We start from the raw sequence: 13,650 nt of genomic DNA on the forward strand, positions 1-13,650 counted from the left end.
ATAAATAAATATATGTGAACACATTAAAACGTAAAATACATGTAACGTTTATATATTTAGTGTCTCATTTAATTTGTAATTTATATATTTTGTATGTCAATTAGGCATTTCATTATATATTTAGTCATTTATTTAAGCTATGTGTTATACAATTATTTATTTATCCAAGTATTTATTTATTTAGTTTTGGCCCCATAAACCTCCATAGTAAACTAACAGCCTTACATATAACACACGTCTTTCGGTGTGGGTCGCTACACTATTTTTGTACTTTAACTGCTAAGATTCCTTGATGAGATGCCTTATCAATCTATTAACGTTACAAAAGATTAACACTGCAGTCAGATAGCTACCCTGTTTGCTATTGTATAATGCCTGTTTGAAATACGTATTTCAGAGTAGGGCTAGCCATGATCTAGTAACTTAAAGGCTGGTAGTTGATTGAAGATAATAATGGGGATATGTTTAACCCTTGTGTTATCTTCGGGTCATTCTGACCCATCAGTCATTGTGACCCCCCGTCGTATTGCGACAAATTTACCGCATACAAAAACAAAGTGAAGCATTTTCTTTTAACCGTTGGGCTGTCTCAGACCCCCCACATTGCAAAGGTTAAAAGAAAATTATTTTTATTTGTTATTGTATTGGGTTAAATTGGGTAAACACAACGATGGTTCGTTATGAACCTTTGGGTCATGTGACCCGAAAGCAGCACAAGGGTTAAGATTGAGATTGGACTCAAATGTGGGTAGGTTAATTGGATGTGTAGGCCTACATGATATTTTTGCTTAGGGTTCACTTCAAACATTAAAAGAAAGGGTGGGTTAGCAGACTTCTTCAAAAAGCTGAGCAAACAGGATCAGGTGGAAATAGATCCAGTGCACCCTCCCCAAGGCTACAGGCACCAGGTCAGAGCATACTAGGCAATCAGTCACTCACATGCCAAGTATAGCTTGTGTTTGTAGGCCACACATGTAAGCCTACACAAAAAACATAATTAAGATTACGATAAGTCTCACTTTAAAATGTTCGTTGTTGATTCATGAGTGTTCTTGTTTTGATGGTTGTGGCATTTTTTGTGTGAGTATACACTTACAGTTATGTTTTAATGTAAAAGATTCATCAAAGGATCTAACCTCTAACCTGGTTAGACCCAGATTATATATTGATGAAAACAGAGTGACCAAAAGTCTCTCCAGTTTGTGAGTACAGTACAGTGTGTGTAAGAAAGAAATTAGTTGCAATTCAGATGTAGAGACACAGTCTATTCATAGTAAATGTAGAATTTGATTAAAGTAACCCTAGTGGACCATACTAGGCCACACTGAAGAACTCAGGCTTAAGTGAATTTGAATTTCTATTTTTCATCAGCAATCATATGAATTATTTGCACTGCTTAGATGCCAGGCTAAGGTTACACACACATTTTCAGTCTTGGTCTGTGGACCCCCTGAAGTAGCCCTGGCCATCCCATGGCCACCCCATATATAAAAGTCTGGTTCCGCCACTGCCCAGGACCCGTGGCAAAAGAGAACAAAAATACAATCGTAAAAATTACAATATATTTACCATATTCATTCAATACTAGGTCGCAATACACAGAAATGTTGACTTTATGGCAGGGAATATCACACACACAAAAACAGCGCGCGTGACCATTTCACAATACAGAAGCTGGTTGAATCTTAGAGTGTAGCTACCGCGTAGTGAGAAAGTGCAAGAAAAGGTAGGTTAGCTAGCTAATACCCCCCCCAAAAATACAAATATAATTTAGATCTATAATATTTGTGTCATGATTGTATTTGTAATGGCAATTAGCTATAGAATATGCACAACAATGTTAATGATAGAAGCACACGCCTGCCCTGTACTGGGTTCCCTTCACGCCCTGGAGAAGAAGTTGACCCCCCGAATGTCATTGTATAATTCGCACACTGATTGATCCATCCTCATAAAGATCGCCTACAAACTCCCTGGCCCTGTCTATTGCTGTAATTTTTGAGTTTCCGTGTCAGTTCTTCAGGGCTGAATCTCTGCATTTTTGGATAACGTTTTAATATTGGCTACAGTAGCTAGTCTAACTAAGTTTAACTGTAGCTTTTCTGAACATATTCTGCTGCGATTGTAGTCCGCCCAGTGGCGGTTTTGGGCACGAGCGAACCGGGCGGCATGAAGAGGGGGGCGGCAAAGTGCATCAACTTAATTCAACCCTCCTTCACAGGTTGGCGTCCCGGAGGGGGGGGTGGGGGGGGGGTGTAAACCTTTCCAGGGGCGGCAAATGTGCTCAACCACCACTAAGTCCCCCCTTTTAGTTCTTGGACAATCTGCCGTTTTCCTTGGCTGCTAAATTTGTCAAAATGCGGACGGAGATTGTACTCTTTAACGACCGACGTTGCCTCATAACACAAAATACATGCCGTTTTTTCTCCTTGAAGTACAGACATATATTCGCTTTCCCATCACTGCATCCCCAGTCAAAGCAGGCTGAATCCGGCCCAGGATGGTCGGAAGGCAGTTTCAAGAAAGATGGGAAAGCGAATGCTGTAATACAGTGCACTGCAATACAGTGCACTTCGTAAAGTGTTCGGTAATACACACAGTGTTCGCCACATTTGTTATATTCTTAGAACTTTATGTCAGTTAACACCACGATGGCATTAACAATAAGCTAGTAATAGTAAGCAACACTCATCATCATTATAATAGAAACATATATAGGCTTAATTTAGCTTGCTTTGCCGAGCTAGAACAACGACGGAGCCCGATATTCAAGTTTACAGTTTCTTTAATCCGACACAATACTTAAGCAGTCAAACTAAAAACACGAAGCAAAAAGAACTATAATACTACAGTACTAATAGTATTGATTTTCGTAAAGTTCACATGTATCTGCTTTTTTAATCGGACTTGTACCACATTCTGACAGTTTTCTGCAATGCCTTAACTCCAGCTCACAAGCTCGCGACTGGTTGTCGCAAAGTATGACGTGTATAGCTAGTTGCAAGCATGCACGAGTTTCGGAGCTAGGAACAAGCTTCTGTGCAAGACCGGACGAGTCGGTCTGGAAAGATGGCGCGGTCCATTTGGCGCTCTCGTTTGCCTCACTGCGCCACTGAGCACCATGCTGGTCAGGAATTTAAATGTAGATGCCCATCGTGTTATTGTACGACTTATAACAAACGGCATATCACGTAATTGAAACGGGCCAGCCGTTCGCCTCGTTCCCCCAGGCTATTGAACTGCAGCAGAAGAATGGTGTCGACTTGGGTACTTAGTATCATACTGATGAAATGCTATGGAAGCTTTTATATATTAGCATTGAGGGACTAGAGGTTTCAGTTTCAGCCAGACAGAGTTGTGCAGAAATGGCTGTCAGCAGGGAAGAGAGCACGTCATGTTTGAGGTTAAAAGTCAAGTTGTTTTGCTGACTATTACCTTTTAATTTTTTATCACTAGAAATGTGATTTCATTTTTGTTCTTTTTATATCCAGGATGTGTTTAGGAGTCAGATGGCTGAGCGGTGAGGGAGTCGGGCTAGTAATCTGAAGGTTGCTAGTTCGATTCCCGGCCATGCCAAATGACGTTGTGTCCTTGGGCAAGGCACTTCACCCTACTTGCCTCAGGGAGAATGTCCCTGTACTTACTGTAAGTCGCTCTGGATAAGAGCATCTGCTAAATGACTAAATGTTTAATAAATGGTTAAACATGTTAACAGAATAACACAACTTATAAGTCTTTGGTTTTGTTTTAACAATGATAAATTACAACTTTTGGAGGGGGGACCAGTAAAAATTGTCTTGGGGCCAGTAAGTTTCAAACCCACTGGCCCGGTGGGGCCAGTGCCAAAAAATGTTAATGTTGAGCCCTGTATAATTAGTCTTATCCCCATGTGTACTGTTCTGTTGGAAGACTGGAGCTCAGTAGGTCTGGGCTTTGCCTCCACCTGCTGGGCACATAGCATCCCTCCAAGGTGACCTGGGACCTTGGATGTTGTTAATATCATGAATCAGAACTCACATCAGTTCTGGAAGAGGCGCAGCACCGATGCTGCCAACACTGGCATCGTAGCTAACACTGACATTGTTGCCTACGGTGCCTACGGTGCTCACGGTGCCTCAAAAAATGGGCATCGTCTGTGTTTTTTCATTTTAGAACTGGAAGGTTTCGGTAGTATCGGTTCTCGTGACATCCCTAGTCACACTTGTTACAGTTTTTCACCTATTCTCATAGTGTCCAGTGCGCCTAGTTGAAGGATTATGCAGTAACAAGTATCCAGTACTTACTACTACCAGCAATATGGGGTGTGTCGGCACAGGCTGGCTTAATGTTGTTGTTGTTGGCACGGTCGTTCCCATCGCTCCTCCCCCTTCCTCCTCCTCCACACCCCCCTTCCTCCCTCCTCCACCATACCCCCCCCCCCTTCCTCCTCCACCATACCCCCCCTTCCTCCTCCACCATACTCCCCCCCCCCCTTCCTCCACCATACCCCCCCCTTCCTCCTCCACCATACTCCCCCCCCCTTCCTCCACCATACCCCCCCCTTCCTCCTCCACCATACTCCCCCCCCTTCCTCCACCATACCCCGGGCCCGGCCCCAGTCAGCTGTGCCCGCCCTGAACAGACAAGCCTTTTTTATTTTTTACTGACGAGCCTGTCACCAATCCCACCTTTTGTTTGATGATAGGCTATGGATATACAGCGTTAACTTAATGTTAATCCACGACCACGAGGTTGGTGGAAGAAAGTTACAAAGACGGCGAAAGTACAGGGTGTAACATCAGGGGGAGATCTAGAAAATATTCATGGGGTGGCAGGACGGTGGCAGGTAAGGCTATTTTTAGGGTGGCCGTTGGCACCCCATGCCACCCCGGTAGATCCGCTGCTGTGTAACGTTAATTCTGAAGAACAAGAGGTTGTCACTGCCGAAGCTAGCATTAGCCACAGCTTGTATTTTATGCTGGCTCCCTGTAGCCCCATGTTAGAACCGAGGCTGAGAGACAGTAAAACAAACACCCTCAAAAACACCCAAAATGTAATGATGAGCTGACATTAAAGAACATTATCCAGATTAATGACAGCTAGCTGTGAGCTAAGTGGCACTAAGATGAGTGCTAGCTAGCACAACTCGCTACCTAGTCAGAGTAAACCAACACCAAAATCATACTTTTTATTTTATTTTATTTTTTATAATACTTAAATTTCCCATGATTAAATATAAATCCTTGGTGGCCAGGTGCCGCACTTTTACCCATCCAGCCACAGCATATTGATAAGCATCCGTACTCTTGAAAGCCTTCAAGCTATCCCCACTGTATGGGGAGGGGTTATGCACAAGATACATGTTTATAGCTCTATCATGGAAAGCCAATTGGGGCAAGCCTGGGGCAGGTAATAATGGACAAAAGAAAACTGTGGGTAACCAATAAGGATCAGAGCTTAATTAAAATTTTCTTGAGATATCTCTGTCTCTCTCTTTCATTCAAATGGGCAGTGTGGGCGGCCATACTTGGCGAAATCGGTCATGGCGGCATTCTATTTGGAAGTGACGTAGGTGGCATCTATGAATTGGCGCCGCCGTCGCTGCATGAAGCACACCTATTGTCTCTTTCACTCAAACCCCTTCAATCTGCTTGCTCAATTTTACCTGCTACGTGCCCGTGAAACTCAATCCCAAAACACACTGCGTCATAACACACACAATCTCAAAACACAAAATCTCAAAGCGTTACAAATGTGCCACAAAACCAACCAATTGATGAAGATCAATTCTGATTGGCTGTGTTTGCTCCAATTAGGTAGCTAGTACAACTAGCTAGCATCTGGAAGCTTTATGAAAAAAGTGTTAACCTTTTATAACTTTGCTAGCTATCTCGTTGAAGAATGTCATCGGAACAGCTGTTTCCCACATTAGATTCGGTCATGTCTGGCGACTTGAAGTCTAAATCCCGCTGTTTTGTCATCTCTTTGAAGCAGCCAATCGGAATCCGTAATGGCGCACAGTGCATTATAATTTCTAATAAATGTTTAATCTCTCTGTTCTATGAACTTCAGATGCATTGATGAGTTGTTTCAATTGGGTGCTGACTACCAATGTTCAGTGCACACATGGCTAATTTACATATTCAATTCAGCCCCGTTTTTAACAAAAGCAATATTTAATGTTACTAACAACTGTGCAGGCCGAATTGGTGGATGTCTGATCCCTCCTCCTGTGTGTTTGTACCAGCCAATCGTGAAGTCTTGTTTTAGCAATTTCCCGCTAATGGTTCATTTAAAAATACACAATGCATGACCAATTAGTGATGGGCATTACGACTCTTTTTCGTGTGCCGGCTCGTTTGGCTCAGCTCACTGAAAAGAGCCGGCTCTTTTTGCTCCCGAACGGCTCTTTAAAAAAAATTATGTTTTCACTATGAATTTGACTATGATAGGTGTGAGAACTATTTGAATTAAATTATTAAATGAAATCATACTCTACCTTAACCACAATGTTTTTAAAAATGCATTGATTTATTATTGATTTAAAAATTCTAGTCGATTGTCGATGCATCTATGTTTTATGCAAAACTTGTTTCTTCAGAGCGTAATAGGATTTTGGTGGCACGGTTCGACACGTGATCGTTCTACACCAATAAGGTAGCTGCTTTTTGTCAACATGGATGGATATGGTTGGCAAATAGAGGACGGGACCTTGCACGTCACCTGGATGACCAGAAATGCGGCCCTTGACAGTGTTTTGCATGTGATACACTGCGGCTGCAAAAGTGCATGTGAGACAGGCAGATGTTCCTGTTTTTTGCTGTGTTGCACAGACTTATGTTTTACTATAAGCTATTACTAATAATTAGCCTTGTGTCACCAGTCCTGTTGTTACTGAATGCCGATATGATAAAACATGCCAGATTGTAAGAGATAATAAATAATAACCAATGTACTACAAATAAAAAATATTGTTTGTTTAACATGCAAATCATCATCACTGCCTGAAAAAGTGCAGCATGCGAACTTACGTAGAAGCCGAGTGGGGAACGGTGCAACAGAGATTTTGTTTTCTTGGCCAGAGAAGATAATGTCATTCGATTTGGATGTGATTCTTATAATAGGCATATTCATTTTTCAACCCAGCGCGTGTTAACACGAGCAAAGTAGGCAAACTTACAGTTTACAGGTGGTAGGCTACATCATATTCGACGTTGAACTATGAAAAATAAACCGTTGTTGGCAGATTTTGCATTCAACGTTTTTCGAGTCACCCGATACTTTGTAAATGTAAATGTACTTTAATGAAATGCTGCCATCACACAGATGTCTTTGCCATTTTGCCTAATAACTAGGGGTCAGATGACTGAGTGGTTAGGGAGTCGGGCTATTAATCAGAAGGTTGTTGGTTCGATTCCCGGCCGTGCAAAATGACATTGTGTCCTTGGGCAAGGCACTTCACCCTACTTGCCTCGGGGAGAATGTCCCTGTACTTACTGTAAGTCGCTCTGGATAAGAGCGTCTGCTAAAAATGACTAAATGTAAATGTGTAACGATACACTCAGCTCACGATTCGATACGTATTACGATACTGGGTGTACGATACAATACGTATCACAATATTTTGAACAGCATTTTTATTAAAGAAATTCAATAAAAATTATTTCCCAAAACATTTTCAATAATTTTCTTTGTTGTACATACAATTTAGATAACTCAGAGCGATTTCTGTGAATGCAATGAATGCACACATGACGCAGGTGCAAAGTAGGTTGTGTGCTGGTAGCTCAACCAATAGCATCAAACGGACGTCATATTGTAAAAATATTGCCATAACTCTACAATACATATTGTACAATTTTTGTATTGCGATATATTGTTCCGCGATATATTGTTCCACCCCTACTAATAACACCGACAAAGTAGGCTATGGCACAGTTTGTAGTTCGGGAGCCAAAAAACAAAACAAAGAGCAGATTAACGAAAGGGAAAACACTAACACCTTTTTCTTTTAAATTATATACTAGATTTGCTTTATTTGTCTTAAATAATATAACCTACAATTTCTGTAGAACATTTCTTTAATTCAGGAATGGTGACACAAGCGGGAATCAGATCTCACACTGCCATACGGCAGCTCGATTTAAAAAATCTTAGTTTTAGCGACCCCATACCCAACTTCCTGGCCAACATTTTTTGTGGGCGGGGCTAAGTTTGGCTGGCACCCAGGCTAAAGCAATGCACAAGTATAGGCGATTTTACACCCTTGTGTAACACACTTCGGTTGTGGAAGGTATGTCCAGAAATAAAGTCACTCATTTAGTGGCAAAATCCATTGTTATGTCTACAAAATTATTTTGATATAGTATAAGTTAGGGCTGTCCCCACTCAGTCAAGTAGTCCATTTCCTGGTCGATATGCTATTTGGTCGACTAAGATTTTTTAAATCGAGCTGCCGTATGGCAGTGTGAGATATGATTCCCGCTTGTGTCACCATTGCTGAATTACATTACATTTACATTTATTCATTTAGCAGACGCTTTTATCCAAAGCGACTTCCAAGAGAGAGCTTTACAAAGTGCATAGGTCACTGATCATAACAACGAGATAGCCACAAAACATTGCGAGTCGCCAAAACATGAAGCACACATTGTGAACAACCAAAGTGCCAAAGGGAAGAACCATAAGAGCATGTAGTTAAACAAGTTACAATTAAACAACATGAACTGCTATAAGTGCAAGTGTACCTGTGGTATAACAAGCAACAATAATAAAAACAATATATCACAGCGAGTATTTTTTTTTTTTAAACAGTTACCACTAACCACAAGAGCAACAAGTCTCTGAGCAAGAGTCATTGTGATCCTTGAGGAAACTAACATCGGGTCAAGCGAACCATTCCTAAGTACCGTTGAACTCCCGGAACAAGTGCGTCTTGAGCCTTTTAATAATTAAATTAAATTAATATTTTACTATAGTGTCTAGTCTTGGTACCCAGAATGCCCCGCGGCAAGCTGAAAAGCTACGAAGTTAAGGTCTTAGCTTAGTTAGATAAGCATTGTTTGGAGTTCTATTGTTGTGTTCATTCTGTTTTGATATGTGTAATGCTATGGTCTGTGGTTTAGATAATTTGAGTGTTCACCCTGATTGTGAATGTTGTCTGTTTAGATCGCTATCCAAGCTGTCCAATTCAAAGTGTTCCTGGGTAAATAATCAGTCGGCCTATATTCAAGTGCGGTCTAGACTCCGATTTACTAACACAAAGTTCCCAGTCTGGTGGTTTGCGGCTTATAGAAAATGCGGCTTATTATCCGTAAAATACGGTAGTTGATGCCGTAATGGTATGAGCATGGAGATTAGGCTACCACAAGGGGGCCGGGGAGCAAGGCGGTAGGATATAGCATAGGAGACGATATATACCGGACACACCACGAATAAAGAGATGCCTCAAGTTATATCAAACGTGTCACAGAGCATTCATTCCACAAGATGAAACTTGTACACTGTGCACTAGTTTTACATCATGTGTGGAAGCCACATGCCCCATATCTCCTGATGACAAGTAGTAATACTGCTCATGTTAAAAAGTTATAGTCTATAGATCTAATCCAAGCATGTCTAGTAGGGTTTCGAGTATGAATCGAATCACTTCTGATGTGTGGGGACATGTAAACATGTGACTGCATCTGGATTAAAACATTACCACAAGCCACTGCTGTTACATGCTAGGTGTTTCCTAGTCTCATGCCAAAAGTTTGATATGTCGAATGATATGTTTAAGTAGGCCTACAGTGTAACAGGTAACTGTGTTTCAGGGTAAGGACGCCCTTGAGTAGACATGATTGTATACACAAATAACGTCAATGTTTTAACATGTAGGCAAATGTACGAGTCAAACGTCAGCGAAGTTACTCTGACAACAAAAGTTTATGTTACAGAGCTTTCTTTTTAGCATTTAGTTTAGTTCGTAACTGTCACATTGTGGTAAACGCAGTAGCTTGCTAGTATTGTTCAAATGTAGCTAATGTTGACAATACTACTAGCTGTAGCACAACTTTGCACAGCTAAATGGCTAGCTAGAAAACTGCAGCAAACTTGCAAATCTTACCTCCACCTAATTTGGGAATTTTTCCAATTTTGTTGGTTATTTCTGCTGTAAGGGTCCCAAAGTCCTGCTCGTAGGATTCAAAGTCTGAAGACATGTTGAAGTTAATGACGTACAGGTGGTTTTCTGTCTGGTAGCTCAAATAAATGAAAACAACCTCTAAGTGCGAAATGCTATATCGGTCACTTCCTTGATGTGTTACAGCAAAATATACTCGGTAAGAATGGAAGGTTAGCTAATTCAATATTTTCCGTTCCTGGCACTGGAATTGTCGTGTTCACTATAAAAGTGTTCACATATGACTATTTTATAATTAGCTGTTCAGAATATTATTTATAACTATAAATATTATAAAAAGTTCAGCGTGTTAGTGAACCAAACGTGGTACCATACATTTTCAGGAGGTTAATAGATGTGGTAACACATTCAGGACGTATCAATCGAAGGGGGTAAGAAAAGGAAGTGGCAGGATGGTAATTTAAAGAGACAGTTTTTACCTCATTCATAAAACAGTGCATATATTTGTTGGTGTTTTTACCATATGTAATGTGAAATGCTTTGGTCTTCCAGTAAGAATATGCATTTTTAGGTCAAGGTAATAACGCAAACACCGAACGAGTTTCTAGAAAAACATTCATCATAGCAACATGGCTATGACGACCTAGCTAGCTCTAACCAGCCAACTAACTAACCTAATCTAAATGTTTACATAGCTAGCCAGATCCACTGACAGTATTATGTCTTTACCTATTTTACTGTTACTACTATTTATAAAAAAGATATATAGCTAGCCAATATTTCAGTATTCCCCTTGTGGTCTCAACAATAGGTGGTACCAAGGCAAGGGTGCTAGATAGCTAGCCTAGCTGACTGGCTAGTTAGCTAGCCTAGTACTCCTGGCTGCACTAGTTTAAAATATTCTCAATTTCGGATATGAGATGGCAGGAGTCGCCGCGAGTTTTCCGATGTATTAGCTGCTATCGTATTCCATAAACCGCTAAATTGTTGAGATCTACTTTTTATCGTTTTAAGATCAGGAGCGCCACATTTGAACGCCAAATTGAGTTCCGTTTTCTCAGTTGCTAATGCAATTGAATTGTATTAAATTCGTGTTGGATATTTTGGTTGTGTTTTCAATATGTGAATTGTACAGTTATATCAAATGTTAAATGCTAATCTACAAACAAGTCCATTAACCTGCAAGGGTGTCACATTTGTTTCCTTATCCCCACAGATGGGCAACATGTGTTTCTCAAAGGGATAGTGCAAGAGCAGCAAGATGCCGCGTTTTGTTAATACAAGGACCTCTTGGACTGGGAAAGCCTCTGTGACCCAGTTGTTTGCTGGGTGTTCAGAAGACCGGAGGAAATATGCTTACTGTTATTGTTGACTTTTTAAAGATAGCAGTAAAGAGCACGGTATCCAAGTTCTCTGTGTGCTGTATTCAAATAACTCACAAACGCCTTTCCAAAACCCTAAAAACACTCAACTTTAAACCATGAACTTTCTGTCAGCTTTAGTGACATTTGAAAACCTCCATGAGGTTCGGAGGTTGTGTCACTGGGGCCCAGTCATAGCTCTCACAGTCATTGCCATATGTTCTTCAATGGCGATATTGGACTCCGTTATCTGGTATTGGCCACTGGACACTACAGGAGGCAGTGTCAACTTTATCATGCTTATCAATTGGACTGTCCTCATCCTTTACAACTACTTCAACGCCATGTTTGTTGGCCCTGGATACATACCGCTGGGATGGAAACCAGTAAGGGCTTTGCTTCCCTTGTGTGTAGTCCCTTACCCTTTTGATGTTCCGTTCATGTTCTGTAGAGCATGACTGTCAAGCTTATCCCTCCATTAAAACTCCTGGCTTGTTCTCCCTACTCCTTAATTCAAGATGTGAGCTAACATGTTTTCAACGTTGTGTGTCTGACTGTTTAACCTCAAACAGGAAAAACAACAGGACACCCAATATTTACAGTTCTGCAGACTGTGCCAAGGCTACAAGTCCCCAAGATCTCACCACTGCCGCAAGTGCAACAGGTAGGTTTCCAATGTAGTCAGTGGTAGTTCTAGTGTCTAGTTGATTATAATAGTAGTGTTTTGAGAGATCAACATAGTAATCGTTGTAGAAGGTTCTAAAGAAACTTGCTTCACTTTTTTTATGCGGAAGGAATTTGAAGATACTCTATAAGTCGAGTTAATTAGGGCAGGTCATATTTCTACTGGTGTTAAAATGGTCTGAATTGAAATGCTCTGCTACGGTGATGCGCTTGGGGGGAAAACTGATACTAATGACTGATTACTAATGACTGACACTATTTTGTTTGTGACCCACCTCATGTTTAACTGCTGAAATTGAATGCATTCTTGTTGTGATCATTATTAAGACTGATTCTTAACACAGATGAACTGCTGTTGTCAGTGTCATGAAATATTTGTGATATTGATCATTGTGGTTAACCGGTTAAGTGCATGTACCATATAGGCTAAGGCCTTTCTGCAGGGGCAGTGGTTCAAATTCAGCCTGGGCCATTTCCTGCGTGTTCTCCCCCTCTCTCCCATACAACTCATTTTGCTCATCACTATACCTGTCCAAATAAATATGAAATGCCATAAACGAGAGATATACATACACTCGTTACACATACACTCACCGGCCACTTTATTAGGTACGCCTGTTTAATTGCTTGTTAACACAAATAACTAATCAGCCAATCACATGGTAGGAACTCAATGCATTTAGGCATGTAGACGTGGTCAAGGCAACTTGCTGAAGTTTAAACCAAGCATCAAAATGTGGAAGAAATGTGATTTAAGTGACTTTGAACGTGGCATGGTTGTTGGTGCCAGACAGGCTGGTCTGAGTATTTCAGAAACTGCTGATCTACTGGGATTTTCACGCACAACCATCAGATGGGCTACAGCAGCAGAAGACCACACTAGGTGCCACTCCTGTCAGCTAAGAACAGGAAACTGAGGCTACAATTCACCCAGCCTCACCAAAGATGGACAATAGAAGATTGGAAAAACGTTGCCTGGTCTTTCTTGGCACACATTGGGCCCCTTACTATCAATTGAGAATCGTTTAAACGCAACAGCCTACCTGAGTATTGTTGCTGACCATGTCCATCCCTTTATGACCACAATGTACCCATCTTCTGATGGCTACTTCCAGCAGGATAATGGACCATGTCACAAAGCTCAAATCATCTCAAACTGTTTTTTTGAACATGACAATGAGTTCACTGTGCTCCAATGGCCTCCACAGTCACCAGATCTCAATCCAATACAGCATCTTTGGGATGTGGTGGAACGGGAGATTTGCATCATGGATGTGCAGCCAAATAATCAGCAGCAACTGCGTGATCCTATCATGTCAACGTGGACCAAGGTTTCTGAGGAATGTTTCCAATTCCAACCCCTGTTGAAAGTATGCCACAAAGAATTAAGGCAAAAGGGGGTTCAGCGGGTACAAGTGAGTTGTAGTGATGGGAAGTTCGAATCCTTTTACGGACTCGGTTCTTTGAATCTCGTTCATTAAAAGGAACATACTTTTTTCGAGT

At 41.1% G+C, this 13,650-nt stretch overlaps 2 protein-coding genes across 8 annotated transcripts in view; one reads left to right on the forward strand and one right to left on the reverse strand.

The window, feature by feature from the left end:
- The window catches only part of vti1a (vesicle transport through interaction with t-SNAREs 1A), a 127,436-nt gene extending 117,183 nt beyond the window's left edge, over window positions 1-10,253 (reverse strand). For all 5 annotated transcript variants that reach the window (XM_067245202.1, XM_067245205.1, XM_067245199.1 and 2 more), the window contains exon 1: window positions 10,088-10,253. In XM_067245202.1, the coding sequence (XP_067101303.1) occupies window positions 10,088-10,181 (94 nt within the window). In that variant the 5' untranslated portion in view covers window positions 10,182-10,253. The remainder of the gene's footprint in view (window positions 1-10,087) is intronic.
- Window positions 1-13,650, forward strand: part of zdhhc6 (zinc finger DHHC-type palmitoyltransferase 6) — a 33,745-nt gene that overhangs the window by 4,608 nt on the left and 15,487 nt on the right. The window contains exons 1-3 of one of the 3 annotated variants that reach the window (XM_067245198.1): window positions 10,435-10,557; window positions 11,319-11,849; window positions 12,036-12,127. In XM_067245198.1, the coding sequence (XP_067101299.1) occupies window positions 11,583-11,849; window positions 12,036-12,127 (359 nt within the window). In that variant the 5' untranslated portion in view covers window positions 10,435-10,557; window positions 11,319-11,582. Of the gene's footprint in view, window positions 1-10,434; window positions 10,558-11,318; window positions 11,850-12,035; window positions 12,128-13,650 lie in introns of those variants that run through there. The other 2 variants (XM_067245196.1, XM_067245197.1) reach the window with 2 other exon arrangements.

This window comes from Osmerus mordax, chromosome 10 (genome assembly GCF_038355195.1).
Source record: "Osmerus mordax isolate fOsmMor3 chromosome 10, fOsmMor3.pri, whole genome shotgun sequence".
Taxonomy (NCBI): Eukaryota; Metazoa; Chordata; class Actinopteri; order Osmeriformes; family Osmeridae; genus Osmerus; species Osmerus mordax.